Below are 15,281 nucleotides of genomic sequence, written 5' to 3' on the forward strand. Positions count from 1 at the left end.
GTACCCCTGTAGACTGTCGATAGTTGGATGAAAGCCCTCCATGGCAAGAATGAGAATGAAGGAGAAAACCCTTGTTTGGTGCTTGATGTTGACTGAAGGAGCCGTAGAGATGCTGTGTGTCTGAAGAGCTGTGAAGCACAAAGCCCAATTTCAAGAAGTCCTGCTGTTTTAAACAAGAATAGCCACAGGGGTAGAAAATGTGGCTGAATTCTAGTTCCTCTACGCTTATTTAGCTAGATTTTTCTTCTTAATTACTGAAGTTTTGGCTGAATAATACTTCATTTTCATTCACATTCTTGAATGTGTGCATGACTTTTTTGTGCACTGAGGAACATCTGCTATGGTTGACCTATTGGGCTGCACTTTGTCCCTCGTCCGTTTGTAGGGAGCAGCCTTTGATTGTGAGGGAAGATCCTTCTGGCTCTGCACATTCCTTTAGGAGCCTTTGAAAGAGCACTCCTGTGGACTTGTTAGTGTTGCAAAGTTATACATTGAGCTGTGAGATAAACCAAAGTTGCCTTGAAAAAATGAAGGTACTACTGTATTATGTTGGATGTCATCATAACTTAGTTGGGCAAATACAAATCACAGGGAAAGACAGACCTTAAACACCAGATCTTAAGTGCAGAGAAGGGGAGGATTGCTCCTTCCTCACTGAGGAGCGAGGCATTAAGCCCTGCAAACGACTAGTGTGCCACCTCTCCAGCACCCAGCACCCTGCCTGAATCCAAYACGTGGCTGCACCGAGCCTGCCAATGACCTTCTCCTAGAGCACATCTGTACGCTGGGTTGGTCCAAAACTGTATGATCTTCCAGACATATTGTAGTCAAGGCCTTAGTAAAAAAGTCAAGATTCATCTTTTATAAGGTATTCCCCCCAAAAGAAGTGATTTTTCCGTGAGGAATCATGTAGCTGAATTACAGCAAAGCCTACTTCAARTACCAAAATGGGTCATACAGCTTGGATAATGCTCCACTATATGATGGAGTATAGTCATGGGGGTGGTGTAGATTTGTCTCTGTCATCGTCTTGCTGATCTAGGCCTGATCCAGCAAAACAAGCACCTAATGACAGGAAAAATAAAATTGGAGGATTCATGTCAGTGTGTCACAAAAATGTGCTTATGGAATCACATAAGTAAATATGTATTACTGGGAGTAGAATGCATAATCCCGAAGGCTCTAAAGCTACATCTTTAAAAGAGCAAGCTGGGGTGCACGTTTAACTGGACTATTTAGCTCCCACCATGTATTATAGCTGGAGTTTCAAAAATTACTGATAATTGTTCTTTATTTTATAGATGTTTTGTTTTTGAGAGACCTTGAAAGTCCTTGACTTCCTGAGATTGGCCCGCTCAGCGCTTTCTGAAAGCAAAACTCTGCTATTGCTGCAGTAACTTTTTAAAAATCTCAGCCAATTTGCAGCTGTACAAACTTATCAACAGACAGAAACACATAGATAGAAACACACATATTTTGCTTATATATAGCATACAGTACAGGAGGCACTAGTCTTCTCTTGAGCAAGGCATGGAGTTCTCAGAGCCTCAAGTATTTCTTTTTCATTGAACCACAGACAAATTTAGGGTCTGTCTCACTGGTGGAAGAGGCTGCATTTTATGCCCAGTGCATGCTTGCCTGTGAGCTGACTAGTTCTCCCAATGCATYCAAACGGTTGGAACATTTCTTTCCCTAATATTTTTAATTGAAGGTGGAACTGTATTTTTTGTTGAATGATTCACTTCCCACAACTGTTACTACTTCACCAGCCTACCCTGAGGTTGCAGTAGTGACTGAAATGTTCTCAGATAAGCAGACAGGAAAAAGACCTGTAAATCATTATTGTTGTAAGCTGTATGGAAAACTTTGGATGTTGAAAGGTAAGAGCGTTTCAGATAAATCTCCACAATACTAGCACAAATGTTTAAAGCATTGCTTAAATCCTTTGATTAACCCAGCTTCTCAATATTTGRCATAAATCAATAACTCTGAGATTTCTTTGCTGTTCTCTAGCTTTGTAAATATTTACTCAGCCAGTCCCATGAAATATGACAATATTTAATCCCGTTGAAGTAATTCTTTGTGTGCTGCTTATGAAGAGATATAATAGTTCCAGGGATGCTAGTTAAATAATTGGCACTAAGGATGAAATCTGCTGCCTTTCTTTTGCAAATAAACAGGATTTATACACTGTAAATGTGAGTGAATGGAAAGTAAAATCCACCTTCTGTCACAGCACTTGGGCCGGCTGCGGGGAATGCAAATTTCCTGGTTCTGGCTTGCGCCTGAGCCTACAGCTCAGCCTCAACAGCAGCCTTTTGTACCAGTTAAATGAGGTGCTGAGAGCTGGATCAGGGTAAATAGTGGAAGGATGGCAYCGCTGTTAGCTTGTCCTCCGCCTTGCGAGGAGGTACACCGTGTTTCACCATACTGTTTCCCCAACCTGGGGAAGCTTTGTGTAGGAATCACGGGGCAGAGAGTTTGTGCTGGCCCTGCTGCCTGTGGTTGAGATTCCTCCTACGGTGCAGGTTTGCAGCAGGTTTGTGTTTAGACAGCGTGGCTTAATAAGCACCGTGATGTGCTCGTTCCTAAGACACCRTGCCTTATTTACTGATTCAGTCTGATTCATCTCTGGCTCCTTCCAGCTTTTGCAGGTGTGCTCCTTGCCTCTGGGAACTGTGGAAGTGGAAGGGCTTGAGGATTACGAGGAAGGGGAGAAGGACTACAGCGGCACAAGACACCCGCGYTTGTCGGCAGGACTTTGGAAGTGCATCGTCCTTCAGGTTAGCTCCACTCTCACCTGAAATCTCACCCTTAGGCACTTCTCTGACGGATTCCTGCCCTGTCAGAGAGCCCGTAATGACACACTTACGCACTTTTCCATGAGGGGATGAGAGGGAATGTGAGCCCAGTTCTCAAATCCATAATTGGGGTCTTCTATCTATGGAAATTTTTTGCAGTAGTTAAAAATAAAATATATTTCACTGTTTTCTTTTTCAGTTGTTCTCTTAGCAAATGCCTTGCCTGTAGTTACAAAGTGTAGCTACAAATGCCTGTAGTTAAAAAGTGGAGAAGATTGTGTTCTGTATATAGATTTAGAAGTATTTTAGCTTCTTATTTGCTTTAACACACTGAATCYCTTAAGAGTCCTTGGATGTCCATGCTGAAGTGTTGCAAAGGTGCTGTGCTTCTGTAGCCCACTTCTGCCACTGCATAATCCAAGCAGAGACGTGTCCAAGCAAAAGAGCAGTGCATCACAGAAAACATGATGTGGCAATTCAGCAGCCTTTCTGTCCCTTTTCCGAGATGTATGTTTACACAGGCCTTGAYGGATGCTTTTACCTGTCTAGATACCAAAGCTTAAATGCTGAATTTTTATACGTGTATTTWTATATATRTATATTTATATTTATATTCATATATGCACACACATATATATATACCTACACATATCTATCTATCTATAYACACACACACACACACGGAATTCTGGCTGGGACAAAACCCAGAAATTTGCATTTGGTTAGCTCAATTTCTCTTATAGTTTTATTTGGAAAGTAATGGATTTTTCTTCACCTTTGTTTCCACAGTATGTCACATCGCTTGTCTTGCTGACCACCCCCCCGCCCAGCTAAGACTATGTAGGAGCTGCAGAATGGGACTTGTGTTTAGTGAAGTACTTTGAGCTACTTTGGAAGACAAAAGACTGCTTATGCTCAAAGGCTTGCTTTTTCAGCCAAACCTGTTTGAAGGCCCAAGAGATTTAAAGATGCCTTAAGTCCAAATGAAAATCAGGCTAAAAATGGGATATCGAAATTTGAATCAAAGCTTTCAGAGGTGAAAATATAAAACTAATTACCTTGGTTAAAAATATAAAGTCTTTCAAATCGTTCCAGCCAACTAATGTTAGCCTGCAGACAGCAAGTTAGTGAATATATACATACTAATGGGACAAATTAATAAAAGAGCTTAATGTGCACAGACCACTATGCAGGCAGCTGAAGTTCCTGCAAGCTCAGCAGTAAAGGTTGGATAGGTCTGGAAATATAACCACTGGAGTCCAGAACAGAAGACACAGAAGTAGAGGCTATTTTTGATTTTTTTTTTCTCTTTCTGTATCGTGTGATTTATTACAATATGAAAGAGCTATGGCTAGTGGTGATAGTYATGAACTACTTGAAGGATGTACACCTTCACTCACCACAAAGCAAAGCCACGTAGAAGATATATTATTTCAACTTCAAAACATACATGCAGAAATCACTACAAGCCTAGCAGGCGTGGTGATTAAAAAATCTAATCAGTCTTTTCTCTCTTTTTAATAATTATTATTTGTTCTTAAAAGCAGGAGTAACATTTCACCATCCGCATCTGAGGAACAGCTTTTCTTCCTCTTCGATAGGCAGCAGCACTCGGAGTCCTTGTTGCAGGAGGTGGCCAGAGAGCAGAGGTGGCGAGAGGGCAGGCTCGGGTGGCTTGCACCCAGCCCTGTGGGCTCATGCAGACCTCCCTGCGCTCCCCCRGGGACTGGGCAGGGCTACTTAACAAGAAGCGGGTGGCGGTAGCTGCTGACAGATGAGTCCTGGAGAGGACTGAAGCCATGCTGCTTACAGGAACTTGGGAATTTGGGGTGGCCTGAGCTCACCCGTGGTCTCAGATATCTAAGATTTGGCAGCAGACAGCTATCAGCCAGCTCTTACACRTGAAAAGCTATTACAAAACAAAAGACGTGTAGAGAGTGTTCCCCAATATCTGTGTAATTACCACRTAAGAAAGGAAGCTGTCGAGCAAACGTATCCAGCTTCAAGTGAAAACCCAGGACCCTCTGCGCCCACAGCCAGGAGAGAGCCGAGCTGCTGGGCCCGTAGGGCTGAAGTTCCACCTCCACGCGGGCGATAGGTTGCATTTAACTAGCAGGGGCTTGAGGGTTTTTTAAAGTCATATATCATTCATGCAGGAGAAGATACCAAGTGTGATGTGAAGAACTGAGCTCACGCACCATGTATCCAGATTTTGTACCGAGCAGGATCGATTGGCAGAGCAGAGCTTCCCTCTTCCAGGTCCACACCGAAATCAAAGCCCCGTGCCGAAGGCTGGGGCACATAGCGCTCGTGTGCTGGACAGGAATAAGCTCCCAGAGCCTATTCCTCAGAGAAGTCCTATGGTGAGGTGATTCTTTAAGCTGTGTTTGCTCATAGTACTAAAGATAAAACTGCTAATGTATCTTCTGTGAATGTGCCTATCCCGTGATTCATTGACTCAAAATGATGGTTTCTCTTGACCTTAGGCTACGATTTAATAGGTGGGGAGAAGATAAATTTAGGCGAGCTCTATAATCCAGTGACAACAACACTGATACTTTTATACTTTCTTGCATGTTTTCTAGTGTGTCATGGAGAGTAATAAATGGCAAAAGCTAAAGTGTCCTTGGCAAACAAACAAACAGAATAGCACCCGGGGTGCTATTTTTACCTTTGCTTCGCCTCAGCACTCACCCCCTTCGCTCCCATGGAGCTTGAAATATTAACCCAGCACGTTAATTTATTTCTTCCAGAGTTGCCCTGGCCATTGGATTTAACGTCTCTCTTGGAAGTAGTCCAAACCAAATGGCTGGCTCCATCTCTAGCTTTGTTAATTAGGCACATTACTTTGTTGCCTTTTTCCATATCGTTTAGCATAATTGGCATTTGTGCAGCTTTTGAGAGGCRTGTTTGGGCCTACATTTTGTGCAGCTGGCGCTCAACTCCAAGCTATTTCAAGGCTGTAGCTCTCTAGGCGATGACCTTGGAGCGGGTCAAGCACCTGGGTCAAGCAGCCTGCCCTGCTGCCTTCCCCGAGCAAACCAAGTGGCCCCTGCACCCCACGCTCCTCCGTTTACGTGGGTGCATTTCTTTAGCGTTGTAACGGGAGCATTTAGGTGCCCGCTGGGAACACAGGGCTCCGTCTATACGCTGCTGTATAAATGCTCAGCTCTGAGATGATCTTTATCCTAACCACTTTTAGGCAACTGACAGGGATGCCTTGCYGTATAGGCGTGAAAGCCTGTGATTTTTCACATRGAAGCGAGTCTTYGTAAGCCGTGAATTTGCGCTCGCTGCGGTAATTCCTGCAGATAAGGGTGCCAGTACTGAGTCAGCTGCCAGTAAGAGTGATGAGGTTACGTAGACGGGMATTTAGCTCACTAATTCTGGTTGTCTTCGTGTGAAATGATATTCTGTACCTGAACTGATGAAGAGAGAGAKATAAAAGTTTAGGAAAAAACACATATACACGCATGAGAGGGCATTTAAATCCTTTTTCATAGAAATGCTGCCCTCCAGTGGTCCGAAAAGAGTCGTGCGCGTTGCCTGGTGGTTAAAGTAATGCAGTTTCTACTTATTTTGCAGCAAATGGCAYTAAATCCATCTCCTGGTGTGACAGGCCCGCGAATTGCCCAGGCCCCAGACTCGGGAAGCGCACCACCGCCTCCGGTCCCGAGCCTGCTTGGCTGCCTCGGCGTCGGCGGGCTGCGTGGCCTCCCTCCCTCCCCGCTCACAGCTCCGGCCCGCGATACCGTAAAGTGCTTTGCTTTTTTCTCTGCTTTTGTCTTTTTATTTATTTGTTTATTTGCTTAAATGAGCCAGAGATGCATAAACCACTTGCCACAAATTCCTGCAGTAGTAGAACCAYGTGCTGTCCCTTCAGTTTTGCTCTCTGCTTCTCTAGAAGCCTAGCTGGGAGGGAAATGCTTGGGTTTACAGTGTAWTTTCTCCTCCTGTGCCTGGCACACGGGCATGTTTTTGCTCTCTCGCCCGACCAACCGATTTTCCATTGTGGCAAGGTGAGAAAAACAGAATTCTGAATCGTCCCAAAGAAGGGATTTCACAAAGAAACGCAATTCCCGGGTTGTCCAGCAGATGCGGCTGTTGGACCGAAAGCGGCTCAAGGTCGGCTCAGMGGCTGGGGAGGACTCGGGTTTGGGGGTTTGACCAACCCGTGTTTCTCCGGGTGCTGCCCGGGGGCCTGCAGGAGAGGTTTAGGGGCAGACGGGGGGTTTGGGGTTGAACAGTGGTTTTATCATTATAAAACTGCTCAAACAAGTTTCAAAAGCAGCAACAAAAGCCAGTGTAAAATCTGTGCAACCTGTTTTGCGCAGCCTCCGTCGGACCAGGCTTTTATCCAGCATCTCCAGGTGTAGAGCCCTGCTTTTTGACATCAGGAGAGCTGTTTTACAGCTGTGCCACATCGCGACATTAGATGAGGCTGCCGAGACCCAAGACTCTGAATGAACTGGACTCCAAGAAAGAAGCACCAAGAAAGAAGCTTTCTGATGAAGCGAGTTAGCAGCTGCTGGGTTTTAGTACGCTTTTAACGAACAGTAGCAAGCCTCGCTGCAGACAGGGGATTTGCCTCCCTGTTGATGCTGTATTTCAGCAGTGCTGGGATCGTTCATTGAGTCTGATGTAAAATAGCATGCTAGTTGATATGATTAAGGTACCCATGTAGAAAATAAAGATGTTATTGACCTAGTAGAAAGAAAATGCAAGTGCCATACTGACCTTACTATTGGGAAAACCCTGAGTGATGCTGTGGTTATGAAACAGGTCAGTTCTCACTATTAAACTTACAGGATTAAGTCATTTATCGAGGTGTCTCTGCCGGCAGAGATAGGTGCCTGGCCCTTGTGTCTTGCCCCATGAGGCAACTTCTGGGTGTCCAGAGCCAGTCCTAATTCCTGGTGGGAACCGGGGTGAGGCAGGACTGCCTGGAGGCTCTCCTGCGTTATGCTGGGGACCGCTCACTTCCTCGCCAGCCCTGAAATCTCAGGCACTGGAAGGAGACCCGCTGGTCTCCTCAGGGATGTTCCCAGCTGAGCGCCTTCAGGAAGGGAGGATGCTGCACAGATCCAGGAGAGAGAGTCAAGATTTTGCAACAGATTTGTTGAAAACTAAGTCATCTGAGAGATTCAGGGAGGGTAGCTGAGAAGCATCGGTTATTAGTGTTTGCCTGTTTACTTGTGACTGCAGTTCTTCTGGAGATGATAGTACTGCTTCTGTGAGAAAAATGAGCAGGTTTTGCCCTTTGCGCTATGTGATCCTCTTTGCAAAATGTAGTGCGCTTCTTATTTTCTCCTTATAGAAATAGCACTGGTTCTGTTTAAATAATCCTTCTACTCCTTCCACCTTCAGCAGCTCTTTTAAGGTCTTTAGCTTGTTTAAGCTATTTAGCTTATAATGACAAGTGATTTTAGAAGAGCAGCATCTGGTACAAAGCAGCTGCSAAGTTAGCATTTCTTTAATATGTCTGGGTACAGGTGATAAAATATTTAAAAATGAAAAAATATATTAGGTATAGTTTGTTTTTTTTTCCTCTTACCTAAAGTTTAGCTTTTCATATATGAAAAATTTCTGTAGCAACTTCAATAAGGATGTTGGAAAAAAGTAATGGTAATGATGTTGCTGGTGTACAACTTTGTTACTTTCAAAAAACAATTTTATTTTACTTTTATTTGTTGTAAAATACTGCAAACAGAAAAAAATCCTCTTCATTCTCATTTGTATGTGTAAATGACCTGACAAAACTTCAGAATCAAAACACTTAACATATATAAATGAAGTAAAGATTTATTCCCTTTCACTTTATCTGTAGCAGCAGTTTGGATAAGATAAATTAATAATACTGACTTTGTCATGCAGCTTCTACATGGCTCTTAAATTACCAAATCAAATCAAACATTCTTAAGCTACACGTTTGTGTTCAAGGACAGCTACTTTCCTCTAATTATTTGTAGTTACATGACTGACTTACTTTCTGTATGGAAGTAACATTGCATAGGAAGCATCAGGCAGTTTTAAAATCCTTTGCAAAAAGCCTCAAACATACATTGAGTGGGAGGCTCTTTCCTGCCTTACCTAAGCAGGACCCTAAGCAGGTCAGAGAGCAGGCTGATTTGCCATGGTTCTTGGCTTTGCCCAAGCTCTGCCTGTTGATGCAATGTATGGGATTCAGATTTTTTAAATCAGTGATTGTTTAGGTGCCCCATCCTGCTATATTTTTGCATATTGAACCTGAGGCTGTGTTGTGGGATTTGGTGATTTCAAACTGTCAGTGTGTGGAGCACAGGCTGGAGCGTTTCAGAGACCAAGCTAGACTGCTGTTTGTCTCATAGGCTCAGCCCTGAATGCCTAAATACAGCTTTAGCAGGCCGTTTTAAGAGCTGAGTTTGTAGATGTTGGGCCACTCTTGTAGTTGTTCCTCAGTTCTGTCTGTGCTCCCTTGTTACTGTCTGAATTGCAGCTCTGAATCCAAATGTCTCTGGCTCTGAAGCATTTGCAATCCAGATGGACTGGGGTGTCCTTCTGTCCGTAACATGCTGTCCTCATGGTGCACAGAAGAGTGTGGTAGCTTCAGGCATTTGTTTTTAATAGATTACCTTAGAAATAGACAGGCAGAAATTGCACAGGCAGGGCACATATTTTCCTTATTTGAATTTAAAAATAAGCATAGCTGTAATCTAAATGTGTATTTATCGGTACTGAYGCCCTTTGGCCTTGCTCCAGTGGACTTTCCTCACTGACCTCAACAGGGAAAAGATGGGTTCTGCATAGTAAATGTATGAATATTTTCTTCTTCTTTATCCATCCATCTATTTTGGGATGTGCTAAATGCTTGTTCTCTGTTGTAACATTAACATCAGTATGTGGAAACTTGGGTTGCTAAAATAAATCAGTGAAATGCAATATACATGACTTCACAAGGAACTGCATGTACATTGTTGAGTGCAAATGCCCCGGGTGCCCACAGTGCTGTGCCAGCTTTACGGCAAAGGATTTTGCTGTGTCCTGCAGAAGTGGGGTTTTCTAGTGAGAAAGGCACAAGCTTTGTGCTGCCAGTGTATACGCAGAGAGAAAAGTGTACAGTATTTCACAAAAGCATCTTTTATGTCATGGGCCTGATTTGAGTTTTCACTGGAGGCAATGAAAATTTTGTTGTTAATCTGTGAAGGCGTTGATGCGTGAGGCCCTAACAGCATGTATTTAGTCTTTGTATGTTAGTGATTTGACACAGTCAAACTACCGCAGGGCATTTTTCTGACATTAGTAGAAATGCTCCTAATTCATGCTAGAATAAATCAGCACACTCCTGAGTTCATTTAATTTTTATTTTTAACTAAAAAATTAAAGGGGTAACTCAACTGCTATTGCTTGAACTATGTTTCTGCTTGCAGTGATCTTCAGGAGGCCYCGAAGAGAATCTCTTTACAGCACCTGACTTCGATGAAGGTGTCGGGGGCAGCCCCTGCCCCAGAAACCCCTCTGACATGCCCCGCGCCTCTGCATGGATTCACCAGCGGTCCCAAATGCCTGCGATGAGGGAGGAAGCCCCCTGCTGCTGCCTTCCTGCTGCTCCTACCTCAAGGAGAGCAGCAAGCTCTGGGCAGGCTGCTGCYGCTGGGCTGCGGAGAAGCAGCTGCGTTGCTCTGTCGAACCGAAGGCTGCTCGCACCTCTCTGGGAGTGCTGACTCAAGCCTGAAGGAGTGGACCTCTTTTTTTCCTGCTTGAGAGGTAAGAGCTGCACAAGTGCTCTCTTTAATAATCACCTAGGAGAGAATACAGTGACTGATCTGTTACCAAAGTATTTAGAGCTGATGACCATATCTTTGCTTTTTTTTTCTTTACTGTGATTTTTAAACAAAAACCATAAATCACAGGGATGTGAAAGCAAAGGATTGTTTCATACCAGGCTGTAGCTGCTGGTAATTCTTGTCCAAATGTACAGATATGCCCTGATAGTTACTTATCGATGACAATCTGTTCAGGGCTTAACATTTTTCAGTTTCATGACAAGCTTGCAAGGTTACACATACATATACACTGAATGAAACACAGCCCACCAGTTATTTTTAGAAAAGCTCCATACGAGAAGCAAAGCGCTAGAGTAATGTTGCCAGAGATGGGGAAAGTTCAAATCCAAATTAAAGCTTCCTATCTTTGGCCCAAGTTCCAACCTGAACTTTAGGAAAAACTGAGAGCTATACCTTGAGTTTTTATGACACAACATCCTATTTAACTATTTTCAGTTACCCGATAGTGTATGAACATGGTACATCCACTTGAAAATTAGAACTTGAATGGAAAGTCTGAACATACACGTAACAGTGCAGTACCTGATCTTGTGAGATCACATTGTATAACTTTGACTTATGGTAGCTACAAGGAATTTGGAAAGACTGTTTTACTACAATTCCTAGTTCTTACATAGTCTTAAGAGATCAAGTCCTACAAGASATCCTACAATGTAATTGTAAACTTCAGAGGATAAGAAGAACCTGCTTATTAATCATGAAGATCTATGTAATAATGACCTCAGATATTAACATTCAGTTTRGACAGCGTACCACAATAAATATGAAGAAAGTCGGCCCCTTTGCAATGATGAACTTGAGCAGAGTAGTTGAAAGTAGCACACCTGAAGCATGGGCTTGATTCTTTGCTGAATCAGAGCTTGTATCTTCTTCCTGCCAAGGCAGAAGGCAGCAATCTCAGCACCATTACTAAATGCGCTAGTAATTCTAGAAGCTCTAATGAAAGTCAAGATAACTCCATGGATTTTATAAATAAGGGTCTTTATTTAGAATACTGTTGAAAACATTCTTGGCAACCACATTGTATAAATATATAAAGTTAAAGTTTTGCACGACAAACCAAGCAACATTAAATATTTGGGGTTTTTATTGTTTTTACTTTTTTGTTTTTTCTTCCCCCCTTCTTTTTTCTTTTTTCTTTTTTTTTTTTTTTTTTTTTTTTTTGCAAAGCAACTCTTATTTACAATTATACAAAAAGTTTTATAAAAAGTGGTCCACAACCTTATTTTGGCCAGAACAGGGGTAACAGAAAGAATGTGTCATGCCAGTACTCTAGAGACGTGCAGATTTCCTCTCCCCCCTGCTTTCAACAGCCAGGTTTCCATTCCCCAAAAGCCCAGATTATACATTGGCCATTTCATGGTATACAGTTTTATCTCTAGACACATTAAATAACTTTAGTTTAACAACCAATAAATAGCTAGATGTATTTTGAAGGAATACAGATTTAAGAAGTTATATATTTGAAGGAATTTTGTGAGATTTTAGGACTGGAACAAGAAGTCTTGAGTAGTCTTTTCAGTCTTACAAGGCAGATCTCAGAGCTTTGCTGAATGTAACAGTTTGTTTTCACTGCAGTCCAGCTGGACCTGCCTTTATAGCACTTGGTAGATAGGGTTGCTGCTGCTGCTGCTGTTATCCTGGGGAAGTGGGGTGCAGTTGGTAGGGGAAGGAATTTGGACTCCACTCTCATTCAGGCTGGCTCCTTCTGGGGGAGAACAGGGACTCCCATCAGCAACATTTTCCACTGGAGGCAGGACCTGGCATGTGGAGTTATCTGTGGAAATCCTCTCCACAATGCTTGAGAGGCAATCAAGGCTAGAAACAACAGAACTCTTCCCATGCTTTGGATCTAAAGGTAGACAGAAAAGGCGATCAATTTATTCAATGGATATKTAATGTCAATAGGATGTATTTTTTTCCAGAGAACCCCAATCAGTGGCTGACAGGGTGTATCTGAGCAAATTAAAATTGAGGAAAAGAATATTGGTGAAAGACATCAGTTAAAAACTGAGACAAAAGACCCAACTGAAGTATGATACTTTTCAGGAGGGTAGATCCAGGGCTTCACTTCAGCGTATAGAAAGTGAATGGAAGATTTGAATTCAATTCTTATTTTCTCCAAATTTTGGATCAGTGATATCTGGTTGGAACAATCTTTATGCAAAATGTAGTTGAACTCTGAAAAGTTATTGGAATATATTCAAATATCTTTTTATATAGACCCTAGTTTGCCAAGTAGGAAATGCAGGTATTTTTTTTATATATATATATGTATGTATATGTGTGTGTGTATATATATATGTGTGTATATATACACATATATATATATAAAATATGTGCAACTACATCTAGGGGCAAATGCTACACTTGTACCAGCATCGACAGCTCACTGGCTGAAAAGCCCAGGTGGAATCTGCTAAACTACTGCAGACAGAGACAGCACAGGGAAGTCTGCTGTATTGACTCTACCCATTTCACATTGCCGTTGCAGCAAATACTCACCATTTGGTGATTCCGTGTAGTAGCTGTTGTCATAGCTGTTTCTTCTGCGAGAGTTGCAAGGAGGCCCACTGAATTCCATCTGGAAAGGAGAGAAATCTGTTTGAGATCACCAGCTGGGACACAGCATTTTCCTCAAATCCCCAATAACCATTTAACTTCGTATTTCAGTCCCGCTCTGTGCCACAGCTTTAGTCTTGGCTGAAATGCCATCAAGTTTTCGTTTCTTTGAACGAGGCAGAACTTAACTTTGCTAGGAAGAAATTCTCCCCAGAATGTATTATGTGGCATAGTTATTTTAAAGGAAAATCACCATTACTGTAACTAATGCACTAATGTTATAGCTTTTACAAATGAAATGAAGTCTTCCAGCGTTCTAATTGGAGATTGCCCTACATGTAAAGCTTCAAAATGTAATAAGGAGACCAAGAGAGGGAAAAAAGTCTTTTGATATAATTTCTGAAGACTTTTCCAAGCACGAATTCCTTTCAAAACCCCACTAGCTCACCTCTATGCCTTTTTATTGCTTTTGCTTTCTCTTCTTTCTACTGTTTCGTATAGACAGAGGATGGGGAAAAAAAGATATTCTGACCAGTATATTTTTTTCTGGTACTTTCACCCACAGTGAAATGGCTCTTACTGAGAAAAGAAAAAAGGCAGTATTTTGAGGAGGGATAAATTGTGTAAATCTTCTCTCCAATCTGCCAACTATCTCATAATCTGCAATACTCCTCTCAGTAGTGGTTATCCCCACTATATAACAAACTCAAGTCTTAAAAGTGCTTTTGTGATTCCCATCTCTGCTACTCTGTACTCCAGTCACCACATCCCAACATCCCTTAATCAGCTGTGGAGTCCAAAACTGTAGTCTCAGCAAAGAGATTAGGTGATGAGACCCCCCTCTCTGGCACTCACCCTTCTCTTTCCTCTCCCCATAATGCACAGAAAGGGGTGAAAGCCTGGGGTCTCCTTTCTGTTGTTGGTAAGTGTCTTAAGGAGGTAAATGGGGAAGAGAAAGAGGAACTTTTTCATAAAGGTCAAGCAAAAGGACTTCTGTTGCTGAGACCATGCTCTTGTAACCAGGACTAACATCAGAAAACAAAACCCAGACTTACTGGTTCCCCTGTGAACTTCCCCCTGCAATTATCATGGCAGAGGGGACCTCCCTCACAGCTGTCCTTAGAGGATGCAGAGCTAAGAATACAGGAGATGGAAACAGAGATGCCCTGGGAGCACGAGCAGGACTCAGACCTCTTGGTGCTCCCAGGCACCTGGCCAGGAGCAGTCCCCCTGGACCCAGGCAAACATGCCCAACTTCTCATCCCCAGGAAGGAGTGTGTGAGAGATTCTTTCCTTCTCTTCCGGAGACGCTGGTGTGAGGGGACCCCACCGCCCTTTGCTGCTGGAGGTGGAGGCATGGAAGGGGACTTTATCCAYTGGCGAGGGCACTCACCATGCCGTCGGAGCAGTTGGAGCGGGGGCTGGAAGCGTCTGACTCGCTGCTGTAGTGCTCCAGCACCGGGTAGTAGGTGTCCTCCTGCTCACGCAGCAGTGCCTGCAGGCTCTCGATGTAGCGGATGGCGTTGCGGAGGATCTCCACCTTGGGCAGGCGCTGGTTGGGGTTGGTGGAGGTGCAGCGCTTGAGGGTCTCGAAGGCCTCGTTAACCTTGCTGAGCCGCCGCCGCTCCCGCATGGTGGCCGCCTTGCGGCGGTCGGCGTTGGTGGTCTTCCTCTTGCAGGCCTTGCAGGCCCAGAGCAGGCAGCGGCCAGCCTGGTGGTGCCCGCTGGGCGCCCGCACGTGCTCCTCCTCGTGCGGGTGCCCGTGGTGGTGCCCGTGGTGGTGCGGGTGCTCCTCGGGCTTGAGCAGGCCCCCGACGTGCACCAGCCGCGGGTCCAGGTCCTCRAAGAAGTGCATGTCCGACGTGTTGAAGCACGGGTCGTCGTAGAAGTCGTCGGCGGCCGAGAAGGAGCAGAGGGAGCCCTCCGCCATCTCCATGTGGCCCAGTAAGTCCATGGGAGCGGCGGGGCAGGCGGCGGCGCCGAGGGAGGCAAAGCGGGCTCCGACCGTTGGGCACCGTTGGCGGCGCGCGCGGAGCAGAGCGGAGCCCTCGCGCCGCCTGTCCCGGGCGAGGCCACCAGCGCCGCCGCCGCCGCC

At 44.1% G+C, this 15,281-nt stretch overlaps 1 protein-coding gene across 1 annotated transcript; it reads right to left on the minus strand.

The window, feature by feature from the left end:
- Positions 1-11,591: 11,591 nt before the first annotated feature.
- On the minus strand, positions 11,592-15,275 carry MYOD1 (myogenic differentiation 1). Its single transcript, XM_085317134.1, has 3 exons — positions 14,580-15,275; positions 13,130-13,208; positions 11,592-12,476 (listed from the first exon to the last, which is right to left on the minus strand). Exons 1-3 carry the CDS (start codon positions 15,138-15,140, stop codon positions 12,220-12,222), a joined length of 897 nt encoding a protein of 298 aa, XP_085173260.1. The 5' UTR covers positions 15,141-15,275; the 3' UTR covers positions 11,592-12,219.
- Between the last annotated feature and the right edge of the window lie 6 nt (positions 15,276-15,281).

The sequence above is a fragment of the Rhea americana genome, unplaced genomic scaffold (assembly GCF_003343005.1).
Source record: "Rhea americana isolate MKP2758 unplaced genomic scaffold, rheAme1 scaffold_49, whole genome shotgun sequence".
Lineage (NCBI taxonomy): Eukaryota > Metazoa > Chordata > Aves > Rheiformes > Rheidae > Rhea > Rhea americana.